The sequence below is a fragment of the Macrosteles quadrilineatus genome, unplaced genomic scaffold, assembly GCF_028750875.1.
Source record: "Macrosteles quadrilineatus isolate MER2022 unplaced genomic scaffold, UCM_ALF_1.0 Scaffold_3__2_contigs__length_128488019, whole genome shotgun sequence".
Taxonomy (NCBI): domain Eukaryota; kingdom Metazoa; phylum Arthropoda; class Insecta; order Hemiptera; family Cicadellidae; genus Macrosteles; species Macrosteles quadrilineatus.
The window spans coordinates 102,884,230-102,900,900 of NW_026542596.1; the positions used below are offsets into that span (position 1 = coordinate 102,884,230).

The 16,671-nt window shown below is 36.5% G+C and overlaps 1 protein-coding gene and 1 long non-coding RNA gene across 3 annotated transcripts in view; one reads left to right on the plus strand and one right to left on the minus strand.

The window, feature by feature from the left end:
• Nucleotides 1-1,797: 1,797 nt before the first annotated feature.
• LOC128990971 (uncharacterized) lies at nucleotides 1,798-5,506 on the minus strand. Its single transcript, XR_008490577.1, has 3 exons — nucleotides 5,233-5,506; nucleotides 3,088-3,246; nucleotides 1,798-2,381 (listed from the first exon to the last, which is right to left on the minus strand). It is a non-coding gene; the product is annotated as an uncharacterized LOC128990971 (long non-coding RNA).
• Nucleotides 5,507-8,197: 2,691 nt separating this feature from the next.
• Nucleotides 8,198-16,671, plus strand: part of LOC128990964 (ubiquitin carboxyl-terminal hydrolase 48-like) — a 109,599-nt gene continuing 101,125 nt past the window's right edge. For both annotated transcript variants that reach the window (XM_054413646.1, XM_054413648.1), the window contains exons 1-7: nucleotides 8,198-8,490; nucleotides 9,863-10,063; nucleotides 10,770-10,983; nucleotides 11,738-11,853; nucleotides 12,311-12,553; nucleotides 14,739-14,896; nucleotides 16,087-16,191. In XM_054413646.1, the coding sequence (XP_054269621.1) occupies nucleotides 8,351-8,490; nucleotides 9,863-10,063; nucleotides 10,770-10,983; nucleotides 11,738-11,853; nucleotides 12,311-12,553; nucleotides 14,739-14,896; nucleotides 16,087-16,191 (1,177 nt within the window). In that variant the 5' untranslated portion in view covers nucleotides 8,198-8,350. The remainder of the gene's footprint in view (nucleotides 8,491-9,862; nucleotides 10,064-10,769; nucleotides 10,984-11,737; nucleotides 11,854-12,310; nucleotides 12,554-14,738; nucleotides 14,897-16,086; nucleotides 16,192-16,671) is intronic.

Genomic DNA, 16,671 nt, shown 5'->3' on the forward strand with positions numbered 1-16,671 from the left:
TGCTACTATTAAAATTAAAGTAAAGTAAAGTACTGTAGAACCAAATCAGATTACGCTCTAGTGTCCACCATAGCACTATAGAAGACCATAGAGCACTAAACGGTTTTCATAGACTTTTATCAATTAAGTATTAAATGTATCCATTCAAATACATACAAATTATAACCCAGTGAATGATTGAAATACATGTCATGATGAAACCATACAGCGGTAGCCCAAGTACGGCTTCATAAAACCATGTGCTAGTTGGTCTGACCATACTGGGCAGGAGTAGAGTGGCCAGCTGTGCTGCGGTTAGCGTATATTCCGGCGCCGACTGCCAGAGGTAATGTGTAGTTACGGCGCACGCCGCTGCAGCATCAAGTGCTAGCGACCGTTTCCATAACAACTTGGTAGTTGGGAGTTAGTGTTGACAACTTTGGAGGAATCCCCCGGAATTGGAGTTTACTGACTTATTTAATATTAAGCAGTAAATTAATTTAAATGCCATATTTTATTGTATTTTTTTTAAACATATATTTGTTATACTTTTGTAGTTTCATTACAATGATTCAAAGTTTTTCTTTATTAATCCATAATTTTAGGAAGTGGTTTATTGGAAGGTTTTGTTTTATATTTGCAAGGTCAAAATAAAATTTAACCAGGATGTCTAGTAGTCAGGGAAAACGGGAAAGTCAGGTATTAGTATTGAATTTCAAAATGGTCTTGAAAAGTTGGGATTTAGTCTTTATTTTGATATCAAAGTCGGTAAATTTCATGATTTTACCTCAATCGCGCTAGACAACGATCAAGTTTCCGTGACGGCACAAGACGATGGATGATGTGTCTATACGACCGCGGGAGATGTTCTGAAACCGCGACTGTGCTAGACGACGTTTTCGTGACCACGGACCACGGGAAGAATGATCACGTCTTTTCTGCGATCGCGCAAGACGATTGTATATACGGCCGCGGAAGATGTTCATGATTTTGACGCGATTGCAGAAGATGACAATAGCGAATAGTAATCATTTCGTTTGCAAGAGTGGTAGTGCTGGTAACAGCTGGCAAGTAGTCGACGACGACACTGGATCGAATACTGATAACTGATATCAAACGGCAAAAACGCTCTAGCGGCAGATTGCAAAACCTTTCTTTGACTGTCTATATTTACTCTATTGTCTATGAATATAGTATTACACATCTACCATAGCCATAGTGTTCTACCACCTCACCCAAACAAAAGAAAAAATTAATTATTAAAGATTCACAAAATATCACAAATTATTCGTGAAATTAAAAAACATAAACATAACTGTAAACAGACAGTTCTCATTGTGTATCACAGTTTTTTGTTGCTGCTTAGTTCAAATTAGCTGTTTTCATAAATGAAAAAAAAATAATAGTGCTGCATCCTGTTGGTAAATCTTATAACTTTAAATGCCTTTGCATGTCATAGAACCAACCTTTTTAGTTGAAACAGCTGACTAAATTCTTTAATTCCATTTAAATATGAGTACTCATAAGGTTAACATGGGAAACTCTAGAGCCACTGGGGCGGAGCCCGAAAGGATTTTTGAGATAAAAATATGCCTCTATGTTAATTGTGAATGTGAGCTATCATCATACCAAATTTGAGCCCAATCCATCCAGTAATCAACACGTGATTGAACTTCAAACACACAAACAAACGCACAAACTTTCACATTTATAATACTAATAAGATAGTAGCCTTTCTCATTTCACATGATCTGACAAGCACGGTGTCTCATCAAACTAGTATAATTGTTTTTGTTCAAGCTCCTACGTATGAGCAATCGATGTATCTAAGGTTTAATGGGTGTTGGGGAAAAATAACTAATTTAATTCTGTGCTGGTATTAACATTTTTTTACCACAAAAAGATGTGAAACTACTTTATTGTTACCAGTTGTGTGGGGGCAATAAACTATAAACAAATAACTTGATCTTTCCACATATTTAGACTGGTGTAGTTGTACAGCGTAAGTCTCCGGTTCCGAAGATAACGGATTCACATCCTGGAAATCACCATGACAATTTGATAGATGGCCACCCTGTGCGTTGCTCCTCATGAACGTTGGTGCGGCCATCTTTAAATGCCCTTACCCACCTGCGTAGGTACCATTCCGCCACTCATAATTTTCTCCCCATACACTTCACTAATCTGTCAATGAATTTAAATGGCTTTCACACCTTTAGCACTTAAAAATCTAATTACCGGTACAGCGCAAACTTCACAGGCGACGGCAGTCTCAATTGGCGGCACCGTTTTGAATGCTCTAAACCGGATGTAAACACAGCCGATTTGTGCCGAATTTCCAGCGCAGGCTTGCCAATACATCCACATACACAGCACAAATGTCCAAAATGCCAATCGCAGCACTGAAACGGAGAAATTTAAAAACAGTACTTACTTAAATAACATGCCTTGTATTATTCTGTCACCATAGGTAACTCTGAAACTTGAACAGTGCTGTAAGTTGATTAAAGTGTATTTTTTTCCAAATATAAAAACTTAACCGCCACAGCACATCATAAGTTAACACGATGACTGCTGAAAACAACGTACAGGCGCTCCCCAGTGGCGGGCGAAGCCCCGGCACGCAACCGAATCAGCGAACGTAATTGGCATTCAAATATTTCAGTCTGACGAATCACAAAAGAGCAGTGGTGACTGTGCTGCGTTACCCCGAGAGTGGATGTAGTTCACTGAAACACCCAAAGGTAGCAGTACTGCACGGATCCGTATCCAGTGTCTTTGTAATGTGGGTTGAAGAGAAAAAATCCCCGAAACCGGGACAAAAGCATTGCCAGACAGGATTTTACGGGAAATTTTAGTACCAACCTACACCAAAGTAAAGCTCGCATTCTAAGCTGGCAGGCTGGCAACGATTATAACGTCTCCGTCTGAGGCTAAGCTCACACTGACTCAATATATCTCTGTTGGTCTGGTGCCGACTTTTGTCGGCGCACGCCACATTGAAGTGCTAGCGACGCCGACTAGAGTCGGTGTTAGCAGTCAACGTGTTAATGTTAAACAAGGACTGAAAATGCTTTTTAATCATATTGATAACTTAGCCAAACTTACTTATCTTTATTGCTTTCGATTCTTTTCCAAGAAAATTTCTCTCCTTCTTGTTTGGCCCCAAATAAGCAGACAACTTCATCAATATTGTTTAAATGTGAAGTACTCTCATACATTAACACCAAACATTTGCAATGCTCCAAGCTTTACAAGAAAATTTACCTGGAACAAAAATAGGCAGTGTACATCATTCAGGCCTACTTCTTGTTAAAAGTAAAAACAGAATATAGAACTATAGCTCAAGGTAGAGCATATTTTCTTTGTACAAATATTTGGATTGGTAGATAAAAACTTAAAAACTCGAAGGCCACTGGTTCTCTCGGACCCAAGTGTCATTACCCAGGTGGAACTAATAAAGTGTGTTTTTTATTAAAACATAGCTTAGTATAAAATAAAGCTTTCAAGTTTGATTTATAAAAATAAATATAGCCTATATATATATTTTAAAATATAAGTTAAGCTTTTTGTTGGTCGCAAAACATAAACAAATAAAAAGTAGAAGAAGGTAGCTTCTAATGTTATTCTTATGGGACAAATTTAAAAATGTATTTTGAGGGTTTTATAATTACTACTGAACGGAATCGTCTAAATTTTATGGTGTCTTTCCATTGGTGTCATAATTAAGATTCGTGCAATTTTTTAACACTATAGGTGCAACGGTTAGCTTGAGTTTTTTATGCGAACACTTACACACACACACAGTTAAGCGGACAACTAATCCACGACTCCACTATACACAACACGATACATAGATGACATATTATTTTTTTTAAATTTCTTTAGAAAGGTCTAGAGAATAATTGATAAATTTTGTGTTTTAAGGGTAAAAAATGAGAAAACCCCATTTTTTGGCCTAGGCCCCTTCTCTGCATAGAACTCATTAAAACCCGGTCCCATGCTAGTTCGGATCATGCTAGTTCGCGAACTCATTCAGATTTATCCTGCCTTACACCTTCAAACCGAATTTTCATTTGATTTTAGGTTATGAAAGAAACATAATACAAGGATATTTGCCTTTGCCAATTACAATCAATTGTAAGTATGGTGGGCTAATATGAAAAAAGTTGACCCATAGGCCTACTTGCCTAATTTGTAATTTTATTCATGTACTCAGGTAGGCCTATGTGTCACAATTTCATTTTCTTAGGTAGCCTACATGTTTTTTTGCCATAAGTTAACTGCATGGTTTGCTGCCTTGTTTACTGTGTGAAATTAACCTAACTTAAGTTTTGTGACGTTGCCTATTATAAGTTATTTTATAGACTACTAAATTTCCATTCATACTTGGCTTAAAATACCTAATATGTATCGTCGCCATTTCATTGAATAGTATTAACAGTATTGATGGTAGAATAAGTTAAAGGGTACAGTTTCTTAACTGGGCTACGCTAATTTTATTGAAACTATCGATTCGATTATAGTAAACCTACATGCGATTTTTTCACCATCAGCAAGTTTGGTTGGTTAAGTTAGGTTATGATAATTTAATTTTATAATAAACTTAGATAGGTATATTTTAAAATATCTATTATTAATCAATATTTTTAATTCAATACTGTAGTTCAATAAAATATATTAACTTAAGTTAGCGTAGCCCAGTTAAGAAACTGTAGGCCTACCCAAGTTAAATCTCTTGGCTCAGTATTATCACGCTTACCATTTCTAAGGTTACACAAATGATACAAACTTGATAGCCTACTTATATCGAATATAGGCCTACTCGAATACTTAATACTCATTCAAATGAGTGTAGGACGTAAACTTAAGGGCTGCACTTTACTTTACGTCCTACACTCATTCGAATGAAAATATCGATCGATATATCGATTATTAGGCAACCTAACCTAACTAACCAAACGATATATCGAATGAAACAATCTAATAATCGATATTTTCATTCGAATGAGTGTAGGACGTAAAATAAAGTGCAGCCGTTGAATACATTCACTGATATTTTTATTAAGTTAATTGTTTAGGCCTGTCACAGGAAATCTGTAACTTGAGTCACAGCTACCTTAAGCTTAAGTAGGCTAGGCAACTGTACCTACTAACTTAACCTAATAACACTCAAGCAAATAATAGCCTACTGCATTTTGTTACTTTGAATAACAAGGCCTAGGGACAGGATTGGATTAAAACACAACTTACTGGATTTCAACACCTCAATAGTTTTGGAATTTTTTGATGTTTACAATTTATTAATAATTATTGTTCCTCTTCTTGATCTTCTGTCAACACCAGCCGGACTATTGACAAGATTCATTAATTTTCAATGCCGTTATCCTTCACTTCATTTTCATATCTTTTAACTTCTCACTATAAATATTTCTTGCATTTTCATTGTCATATAGCATGTAATTGTTGCCATTTCTCGTATAAAAATCGTTTAAAAGATTTAAATAAATAAATGTTTAGGTTATAAATTACGATATCGCAGTTGTCAGTACGGTACGGTCAATAATTACAATAATTATCGTATCCTACCATAAAATATCGTATATATGGTAGACCTGACTGAAGCGAGCAGCTGATGTTATTCCCACAATGCAACATTCTCTTCAATTATAAGCTATGCCCCAAAATCAGGATTATAAGGTATGACTCAAAATCAGGATTATAAGCTATAGAACAGAATCGGAATTATAAGCTGCGCCACTATTTGACCATTATAAGATGTGAAACTGAAAATGTGTCATACCTTATAACGTTTTAGAGAAATTGTGGCATAGCTTATAATTTTTCGTGAAAGTGTGGCATAGCTTATAACTGATTATAAGCTATGCCACATTTTCAACATTATAAGCTATGGAACAAATTCACGATTATAAGCTATGACATTATAAGCTATGACACCCCACGCATGAGTCATAACTCATAACAAGCATAAAATAGGCTATTTAACATACTCTAAATAAGAGGTTATTTACCTTGATTTCGTCATCATAGCATGGGTGAAACGTTTGATGCTCTTCTTAGTGTATATACTGCATATAGACGTGGCGTGGCTCACGCTGGGAGGCCGAGAGTTCTCTGCACGGTATAAGAAAAAATATCAATGATTTTACTAACTCGAAAATCAGCCCTGACTGTCATCAGACCATGAATGCTCTGGGAAACAACAACAAGGCTATCCTTAGTTGGGTTCCAGGGTACAAGGTATTGCTGGGAATGAGGGAGCTGACAAGTGAGCAAATGAAAGAGCCGAAAGCCCGCTCATGGGTCCAGAGCCAACGTGTGGTATTGCTTTAGCTTACAACACAGCACAGCGAGCTGTTCGTCAGTGGATGGACAGAGAACATTCATAGAACATACATTGAAGGAGCTGGGAAAGAACAGAAGAAAACTTACAGTCAAAGACAATTCTACAGACACCCTACCGATGCGCTAGCGGCAGATGCCCTTGGACTGAATAGCAAGTACCTGTCGAAAGTGGTTGGCTTCATCAGCGGCCACTGGGTATTCCGGGGACATATACCCAAGAATGGAAGTTGAAAGCCTCTTAGTAGTTAATATGGCAATGAGGAGTAGGAGACAGCCTTCCACGTGATATTTATGTGCCCAGCCCTAAAAGATCTGCGTGTGAAATCCTTTGGCTTATCAACCGGAGATCAAAGGGTAGAACAGGTAACCATAGTCTCATAGTCAAAAGGATCTCAGGGTTCACTAAGAATTTGACTGAGAATGAGGACCTGCTAATAAGGGTGCGCAATAAGCTGTTCCAACTGCGATGCAATCCCATGGTCTTCTTTTAAAAATAAACCACTTCCTAAACTGTAAATAACTATAAAAGTTGAAGTACAAGGGCATAGCGGGCTCATCATGTAACTTCACCTACAACCTACAGCGGCCTCATCATGTACCTTTATACCCACGGAAATTGTATATAATTCTACAACTTAGACGTATACGTCCAAGTTGTAGAGTAATATACAATTTCGGTAGGTAAAGGTACATGATTAGGTACATTTTACATGATAAGGTACATTCTGAACAAAATTGTACAAATCCCATTTCCGTATATTTACTCTCACCGCTTACACATGATAAAGGTTGTTGACAAACTTATAGGAGAAAGTATGTGTCAGAATTCTGATACCGTTTATTCATCTTTTTAACTCTCATTTTGTCCGTATTGAAAATCCGCAGCTGAAATAAAAATTGTGCTGCCGTGCGCTGAATTTTTATTTCAGGATTAGTGTTGCCTACAGTATTATTTTGAGGCTTCTGATTGGCTGAGGGAACATCATTACCGCAACGAAACGATACAGATGATGCCAATGGCCTCGGTGGTGTTGTGGATAGAGTGCTGGGCTGATGATCCAAAGGTTCCGGGTTCGAATCCCATCCGTAGCACTATTTTTTTGTATTGGATTTTTTTCATTATCAACAAGTTTGGTTGGTTTGGTTAGGTTATGACGGTTTAATTTTATAATTAAAACATTATGAAATTGAATTTGACCCATTTATAGTTTTATTTTATGGACAGAAATACTTTTTTCGGTTAAACCTTCATTTGATTTTTCATTGTTAGCAAGTCTGGTTAGTTTGGTTAAGTTATGATAGTTTATTTTAAAATAAAAAAAATTATAAAATAGGATTTGAGGCATTTATAATTTTATTTTATGAACAGAACTATTTTTTCGATTAATAAACCTTCATTAGATTTTTTCATTGTCAGCACGTTTGGTTGGTTTGGTTAGGTTATGACGGTTTAGTTTCATAATAAAAAAAATATAAAATTGAATTTGAGGCATTTATAATTTTATTCTATGAAAAAAATAATTTTTCAATTACTAAACCTTCGTTATAACATAGATAAAACATTTAGTCTATGGTTATAGTCAATCAGCAGCCTCTAAATGACACTGTTGGCAAAATTAATCCTGAAAAACAAATTGTGCCACCTGTGCGCGGGGCGCCTGAAAAAAGTGCTCACCATAGCATTGGTGGCATTGCATAAACATAGAGTTTCGTGTTTCTCTTTCTCATTCCCATCCCACCGTCCCACCACACCATCCTATTCCTAGCTCCTAGCCTACCTATTCCTCTATGCCTGTGTGTGTTGAGCAGAGTGTTCAGTGTTGGTGTGCTTTCGTTTTGTGGATTGGTGTTGTGTGTGGTGTAGTTGTGTTATGTGTATGTTATTTACTTATTTAGACAAAATATCAAACCGATCAACCATAGCAAATTAAAATTGAGGTTAAGTGAGTTTCATTTGGGATTTTATTGGAAGTTATGTTTACAGTTATAAATTGTAGCCACAAAAATGCCGGCATTAACTTTAAAGGATCAAGATAAAATTGCTTGGGGATGGGTTGAAGTAACAGACCCCAAAGAAATATCTCCAGAAAACATTTTCTCTGCCTACAGACTAACAAAAAACTCTTGTAAGAACAAGACATGCAAGTAAGTAAAAAGGCATAGCCTATGTCACTGAATTACAACCACAAATTGTTTAAGTTACCAATCAGTGTTTGATTGTAAAATAACTCTTACTGAGGTTAGGCTAGCATAACAAAATTAATAATTAGGCCTCCTGGTTAAATAAATAAAAATAAATTGGTCTACCTAACTTGTAACAACATATCACTTGTAACATATAGGCCTAGGCCTATATCAACACTTGGATTCCTGAGTGTACGATGTAACTTATTAAGTTAGTACAGAGCTAGTCCGATAGATTGTGTCATATTTTAATAATTTAGGCCTAATAATAAATTTATTAGGTACTTTACAATAAACTACCTATTTACTGTAGGCTTTACACTTAAAACTTTTTCTTATGGCCATTTACAAATTGGCAAGGTGAACAGACACTCATCTCATGAGGGGCTCATCCTTAGGTCCTTTCCAGGAGTACAGTGGTCTATTTATTAGTATATCTTTCAGTAAGTTCTCTTAAAAGAGGGCACATCCATATCCCACACCCTTTCCCATCACACTCCAATCATCATCAGCTACCCAATCATTTGCCTATTGGGTCTGATGATGATTGGAGTGTCTAATTGAAATCTATCACCACTTACCATCTTTTTTGTATATTTACCATCTTGCGAGTAACAGTATAAGCGTACCGGTAAATATATGTTTTAAGTGTAATAAGACGTTTCTTTTATTTACTTTCCGTAAATTTAATAACATGTACAATGCTGATCAAGAAGTTATCTAATCAATTACGTAGGGCCTACCTTGATGTCCACAATTCCTCAGTTGAACTGTCATCGTCGACCAGTTCAGTGACGTGTGCCAGCCGGTCGATAAGGTTAATGATATTTTGTGTCAATTTTTTAACAGATAAATTTACTAAGACATCAATTTGTATTTGGTATCTTCTTTTTAATGAGTTTCTAAAACTTAAGTTAACTGAACTTGAATAGATCTAATGTGGCAGGCAGCTCACTAAGTTACTTGAAAAGTGCCATACCGTAACAGAAAAAGAACATTTAAATGATTTAATATTTATATTACTAGGTATGGATTGAAATATTTTAATCAATATTTTTAGATCAAACTAATATAAGTAGGCCTATCATCCCATTGATTGACCAATATAATTTGATGGGACAACAGATTTATAAACACATTATAAAGTAATGAATAGGCCTAATGTAGTCCACTCAAACTATTTCTCTGACACCAGTGGTAAAAGTGTTATATTTTAAGCTACCGGTACGGTACCTTTGATTTTTACCAGGAACTGATAACACATTCAAGGCTATTTGCATCCATTTGCTGTCTTTAAAAAATAACTTTTTTGCATGGTTTGCTCATTTTTCAGGAGGAATTGCCGAGGAAATCCTTTCTGTTTATCAGGCTTGGGCGAAGCTCGTTTAGCAGAAAACCTCAACAGTTCTGCGGAAGACACAAACAACACGCTTCAAAGAAGGGCGGTCGGAAGTTTTGTTGGTTTAAAAAACCTAGGAGCAACATGTTACGTTAATAGCCTTCTTCAACTATGGTTTCATAACAAAGCCTTCAGGTAGGCCTAAAGCTGTTGTGGTTGCTATGCATAACTTATGTCAGCTGTATACAAATAGTTAATAGCCCTATAACCTCTATCATCATCATCATCATCCTTCACTCAAACATTTACAGTTACGGTATCTAACCTGTGATTCTAGTAGACTTTGAGAATCATTTCACTTTTAAATTTCTGTTTCATACATGCATATTTTGCTAGGTTAATGACTATTATTTAGTAAACTGAAAACTTGTGGATTCTATGGAATTTAATACTTTTTTTATTTATTACCATGAGATATAGGTTTATGGAGATAAAAAAATAAATTAAGTCCAATCAAAATTAAAGTAGCTTAATAATAGTAACACGGATGCCAAAATGAACCAACAAGCAACATTTAGCTCCATAAAACTGTTCACACACCAGTTTTACTGAACTATCTAAATTTTATATAACAATCTAAATTTTAGAGGAGAAAGGAAAGATACCCTAGTCAGAATCATTCTACCTCGGACGAAATATCAGTTTAATGTGTACTTTTTATACGAGTTCTATTGACCTCCTGACTTCTTTATTCAGGTGAGTTAGTTGTGTATCCTTCCTTTCTCCTCAATAATTATTCCAAAACCAAGTTGCTTTTTTTCTAAAAAAAAACTATCTAAATTTTAAAAATAGGCCTAGGCCTAATTGTGTCTGTACTCAGAAAATCCATTTAACTTTTCAGAGATGCAATATTTTTGTGGAACCCTCTGGAAGATCCAGTTGAACGGAACAACCCAACATTGTTAACGGACGATGAGTTGTTCGTTCCGCAAACAGTGGTTGGTCATTTGCAACAGTTGTTTGCTCTCATGTACCATAGCAAGTGTCGCTATATTGATCCTTCACCTCTTGTCGAGTCGCTGAGGCTAGACACGTCAACACAACAAGATGCTCAGGTTTGTATCAACGTGAAAGTTATTGTTATTATTTGTTTTTAAATCGTTTCACCTGATCATTATGGCTTTACAAAACTTTCTTTTCTTGAGAAGAATCATAATAGGTACAGTAAAACACTTTTAATCGTACTTCATTTAACAAAAACTATTATTAAAATTCAAAAAATTGTAGAATAATTGTAAAAAAAGTAATCCAAAATGGCCTTGCTCCCTTTATTTTGGTTACGCTGGTTTGGTTGTAGATATTTAAGGAGTTTCTTGTTTATTGTCGATCTGTTGTAAAAAAAAAAATATTGCTAGGATGTTAAAGTAGGCCTTCAGATGTTTGAAGACTTGTTGGAACAAGGTATTAGGTATTTAGTGACTGATAGACTATGCAAAGCCATTGTCATGTGTTCATTTCAGATATGTTAAAAAAGTTGTGAACTAAAAGTAGGTATCTCATCATACTTCTACCAGTTTCTCAAACTTCAGTTTTCATAAAACTATAATTACACTAACATCTAGAACTCAAAAGATTTAATTTCACTGAGAAAATGAGATAATAATTTAGTAATGACTACTGGTATTTCTGCTGGTGATCTTAAGAAACAATATTCTGTAATAAATTCGATATTATAAAATGAACACCTTCTTAAAGGTGAAATATCCAATCAATTTTACAGTGAACATTTTGTTTGCTAACAACTGCCTGTATTTTTGTGTATCTTCCTACTATTGTGTATCATGCTACTATGATTTGTCATTTTTGTAGGAGTTCTCCAAATTGTTTATATCATTGCTTGAAAATGCCTTGAGACACCAGAGTTTGCCCAGTTTACAGAACCTTGTCAGTGATAACTTTAGAGGAGAATACTGCTATGTAACAAGGTGAGCTTTTGCACTCTTGTGTTGATAACCATACCTAGAACAATAGTAATAGTAATAGGTTAATTGCAGTATTTCACTTGTACTTGTATTTTATTCTTAATTTGACAAAAGACTGAGTGAAATGCCTCATGCAGTTTTTACTGAGTATGGCAAGCTGTTATTTTTTGGTCAGGACTCAGGACCATCAATGAAAAAACCCCAATGGTCAAGACATCTTGTTTAGCCATATAAGTTTAGTTTGGCAACATGGTCGAGAAAATTCCCTCCACCCTACTTTACTTCCCACGTCAAATGAAATATGACATTCAACCAACGCTCAAATAAAAGTATTTTGTAAAATCCTCTGAAAACTTGATAAAGCAAACGATCGACTGACTTTGCTCACTAATTAGTAACAGCCTAGCTGACATGATCTGTACCTTGTCACAAAATAGAAGTAAACAATTTTTTTCTCCAGGTGCTGCAAGTGCTTGACAGAGTCAGTGAGCCCCTCCATGTTTTACGAGCTAGACCTGAACGTGAAGGGTCACAACACGTTGGACGAGTGTTTATCAGAGTTCCTGCAGCAGGAGAGACTTGAGGGAGCGGACTGCTACAGCTGCACGGTGTGTCAGACCAAGCAGGAGGCTGTGCGCTTCATCAAGCTGCGGTCACTTCCACCCGTGTTGAACCTGCAACTGTTGCGGTTTGTGTATGACAGGTGTGTAGAATGTCAGCCATATGTGCTGCGGTTTGTGTATGACAGGTGTGTAGAGTGTCAGCCATATGTGCTGCGGTTTGTGTATGACAGGTGTGTAGAATGTCAGCCATATGTGCTGCGGTTTGTGTATGACAGGTGTGTAGAATGTCAGCCATATGTGCTGCGGTTTGTGTATGACAGGTGTGTAGAATGTCAGCCACGTGCTGCGGTTGGTGTAGGACTGGTGAGTAGAATGTCAGCCATATGTGCTGCGGTTTGTGTATGACAGGTGTGTAGAATGTCAGCCACGTGCTGCGGTTGGTGTAGGACTGGTGAGTAGAATGTCAGCCATATGTGCTGCGGTTTGTGTATGACAGGTGTGTAGAATGTCAGCCACGTGCTGCGGTTTGTGTATGACAGGTGTGTAGAATGTCAGCCATATGTGCTGCGGTTTGTGTATGACAGGTGTGTAGAATGTCAGCCATATGTGCTGCGGTTGGTGTAGGACTGGTGAGTAGAATGTCAGCCATATGTGCTGCGGTTGGTGTAGGACTGGTGAGTAGAATGTCAGCCATATGTGCTGCGGTTTGTGTATGACAGGTGTGTAGAAAGTCAGCCACATGTGCTGCGGTTTGTGTATGACAGGTTTGTAGAATGTCAGCATTCAGCAATATGTGCTGCGGTTGGTGTACAACAGTCGTATAGAAAGTCAGCCACATGTGGACTCCTAAGTGTTTCTCGAGAGTCTTTTGGTACCGTACTCCCCAAATATATAACCCAACCCTCTATATAACTCCTTATATTCAAATGAAAAAGTTATAACTATCTGAAGTCCTATGCTCATTATAGGACTTCAGATAGTTATAATTTTTTAATTTGAATACATACAAGCTTAACCGTAAATCTACCCAAGCCTGCTGAATTATTTAAACATTTTAGCTCAATTTAATGACTTTTAGTTTTATAGAACTTTTGTATTAAACTTTTCTAGTCTAACAAATATAACCCATAGGCTACTTAACAAGTATTAACTTTGACTAACAGTTAAAAGCCAACACACACCGTCTGTCCTTCCCGCAGACGTCCAGAGGCTGTCAAGGGCTGCAGTTTCTGTTTGAAGCTAACGAGTAGTGATGGCTGATATGGAATACTTTGGTGCTATATAGAGCCCTTACAAATTGCAAGCAAGGAGTATATTTGTTAAACGTATTCTTTCTTCACTATGATCAAAAATGTTAAGATTCAAGATTTATTAAGCCGTTCAGTTTATAACAATTGGCCAAGTCACTAACACTAAAAAAAGCAAAACAGAAATGCATTTCCTCTTGATTTACAAAACAAAATGTCCAAAGAGCACACCATGCAAAATAGATAAATAAATAAAAAACTGCAAAACAAAACTGTAAAACATGCAGCGGAGAAAAAAATATAAAAATTAACAAAGCAGAGAAAAAGCAAAACGGAAAACTTAAAAACCACACTCATACCTGTAGGCAAGGATTTAGGTAATATAAATATATGTATGTATTTTTGTTTTCTTTATTTCTTTCTAATGCATTGTGTGGGTATCTGAATTCCAAAACTCCTGCAAGGAGTAAAATGGGTTTGCCACCAACCAATCTTTAACACACCTTGCAAAAGCTTTTGCAGGTAAGTGTTAGATACATCACTTACTCTGTTCTTAGGCTGTTTGCCACCTCATCTCTGGACAGGCCCAGACTGGCTAGGTCCGCGATCACGGAGGGCCCCCGGCTCAAGGGGACCCCAAAGGGGCCCCTTCTCGCTTTTAAATTACAATAAAATATTGATGCTTGTTATAAGTTATCATGTACTTAGTAACGTTTTGTTTACATTTTCCTTTACATCTTGCCGTTTGTATAAAGGTATACAACCTACTGTAGCCTATTGTTTGTTGATACGTTGTTGTAGTGTAATACATCGTCTGCTTGTTTGTTGTACATCGACAGCATGTAGCTGAGGGCCCCAAATTGTCCTAGTCCGGGCCTGTCTCTGAATTTTTCCTTTGTAACCATGGGAGATTCATCTGCTGACAGACTCACAACCGGTTTGTGTTGGCCTTAAAACTTATAGTTAAAAATCGCTTGTTTTTTCCAATAGCTAGGCTACACAAAATGTTACATTACGTTAGACCTTTTCTAAGTGTCATTCTTTATGTTTTTGCTGAAGTTTTTTTTTTATTTTTCAGAGAGAAGGGGCAAAAGAAGAAACTGAAAACTGTGATCCAATTTCCTGAAGTGTTGGATATGAAAGAATTTTTTGAGACGGACAAAGAGTCTATAGTTTACAACCTAAGCGCTGTGCTTAGCCACAAGGGGACTAGAGCATCATCTGGACATTTTATTGGTAAATAAAATCCCAGAAACCTTTATTATAAAATATAAAAAAAAAACACAATTTGATTAGTTTTTTTACTAAACACTAAAGGAAATTGTGCGTAGTTGGCTAGATGTCAACAGCTTTTCGGAACAATGATTCAATAGTGGTTTAACCAAAGTGGTTTCAATGGTGGGAAACCACTTTCAAACATTTCTTTTGGTCACATTCACCCTCCCCCTCCTACCGTGGTGTTCTTACATTGGAGAACACATCACAACATCTGTGATAAGAGAAAGTTGTGATTTACGCTCTACCACACCCAAACTATTAAGGTTCCAAAAGCTAGATGTATAACAACCAAATTGCAAACCGAATCTAATATGGGTTAATCAACTAAATTAAGAAGTATAGTACTGGGTGCGACAAGATATCGATCTATTTTCTCTAGCGCACTGTTAAGCGACCGGTCGTCTGAGGGTGGTGGGGTTAGGCTTGTTGGATAGCCTATTTGATAGTCATAGAGCAGTGGCCACCTAAGTGACGTGCGTTTGTTATTAAGTCGTTTAAAAAAGTAATGATTCAGTCATTGCAACTAAGTGGCAGTTTTGTGCACTCTTTAAATTAGGTCGACATGGAGAGGTTCCGTTACGATTAGGTTCCATATGGATAATCAACAAATTAAACAGATAAATACAAATTATTTTATAGGGATAAGAATTAACAACACACCTCAAAATTTGTGTAACTGAGCGATCAAACATATTCAAAGCAGATGCTTGTTTTCGGGTGGGCCAACGAGGACTGTTTTCCACAGCAGCAGGAACACAGGTTGTTCGTCAGATCTGCTTTGGACGGCTTTCCAGCTTCTTTTTGAACTCAGAAGCCGTTGTTCTAAAGTTGTTAACCCACCACATGATTGTGCTACTTGATGGAATCCACGTCGCCCTAATTAAAAGAATACATGAAACTGCATTGACTGAATCGTTACTTTTTAAATTTGACTCGATAACAAAAGCATTTGCTCAGGTGACCACTGTTCTATGGCCACAGATAACGGCATCGTGTAGGCTTTCCAACGAGCCTAACTCCACCACTCTCAGACGACCTGTTGCTGAAGAATGCGCTACATAAAATAAATTGGTTTTTTGCCCCACACTGTATTTTTGTAATATGTATTTAGCACTAACTCATTTTTACTCAAAAAACCGTTTTTTCAGCCTACATAAAGGACAGTGTATCTGGAACTTGGAATACGTTTAATGACGAATGTGTTGAAAAACTCGAAGGGAAGAAGCTGAAACTTGATGAAGAAGATCCAGAAAGTAGGCTAAGTATTTTTATTCTGGTTTATTTTTAATTGTTGTTAGGTTTTTTATTCTGTTTTATTTTTAAATCCTCCCATACATGTAATGTGTAACTATGTCTTATCTAGTAGATGAGTTCTGAAATTAATTAATTATAGTCCAAAATTGTTTTTATTCTGACCTCATGAGCTCTGAATAAGTGACCAAGGAACTAAACTCATTTTTACTTAATTGTGTTCGTGACTTGTAGACAGTTTTACCTGGAAGTTTTACTATAAGTTTTACCATAACACCGTTTGTCCAATCCACTTCAATGCACAACCTAGTAAGCCGGCTTACATACATATTATTTTACTTGTAGCCAATAAAGTTTATCAACAAAAACTGAGATGGTATAATCATAATGTGTATGTATTGGCAACACTGTTACAACATCATCTCCTCTCTTAAACTCAGAATACCTTCCTTAGTTGAAAATGTCGTTAGTGACAGTAAAAT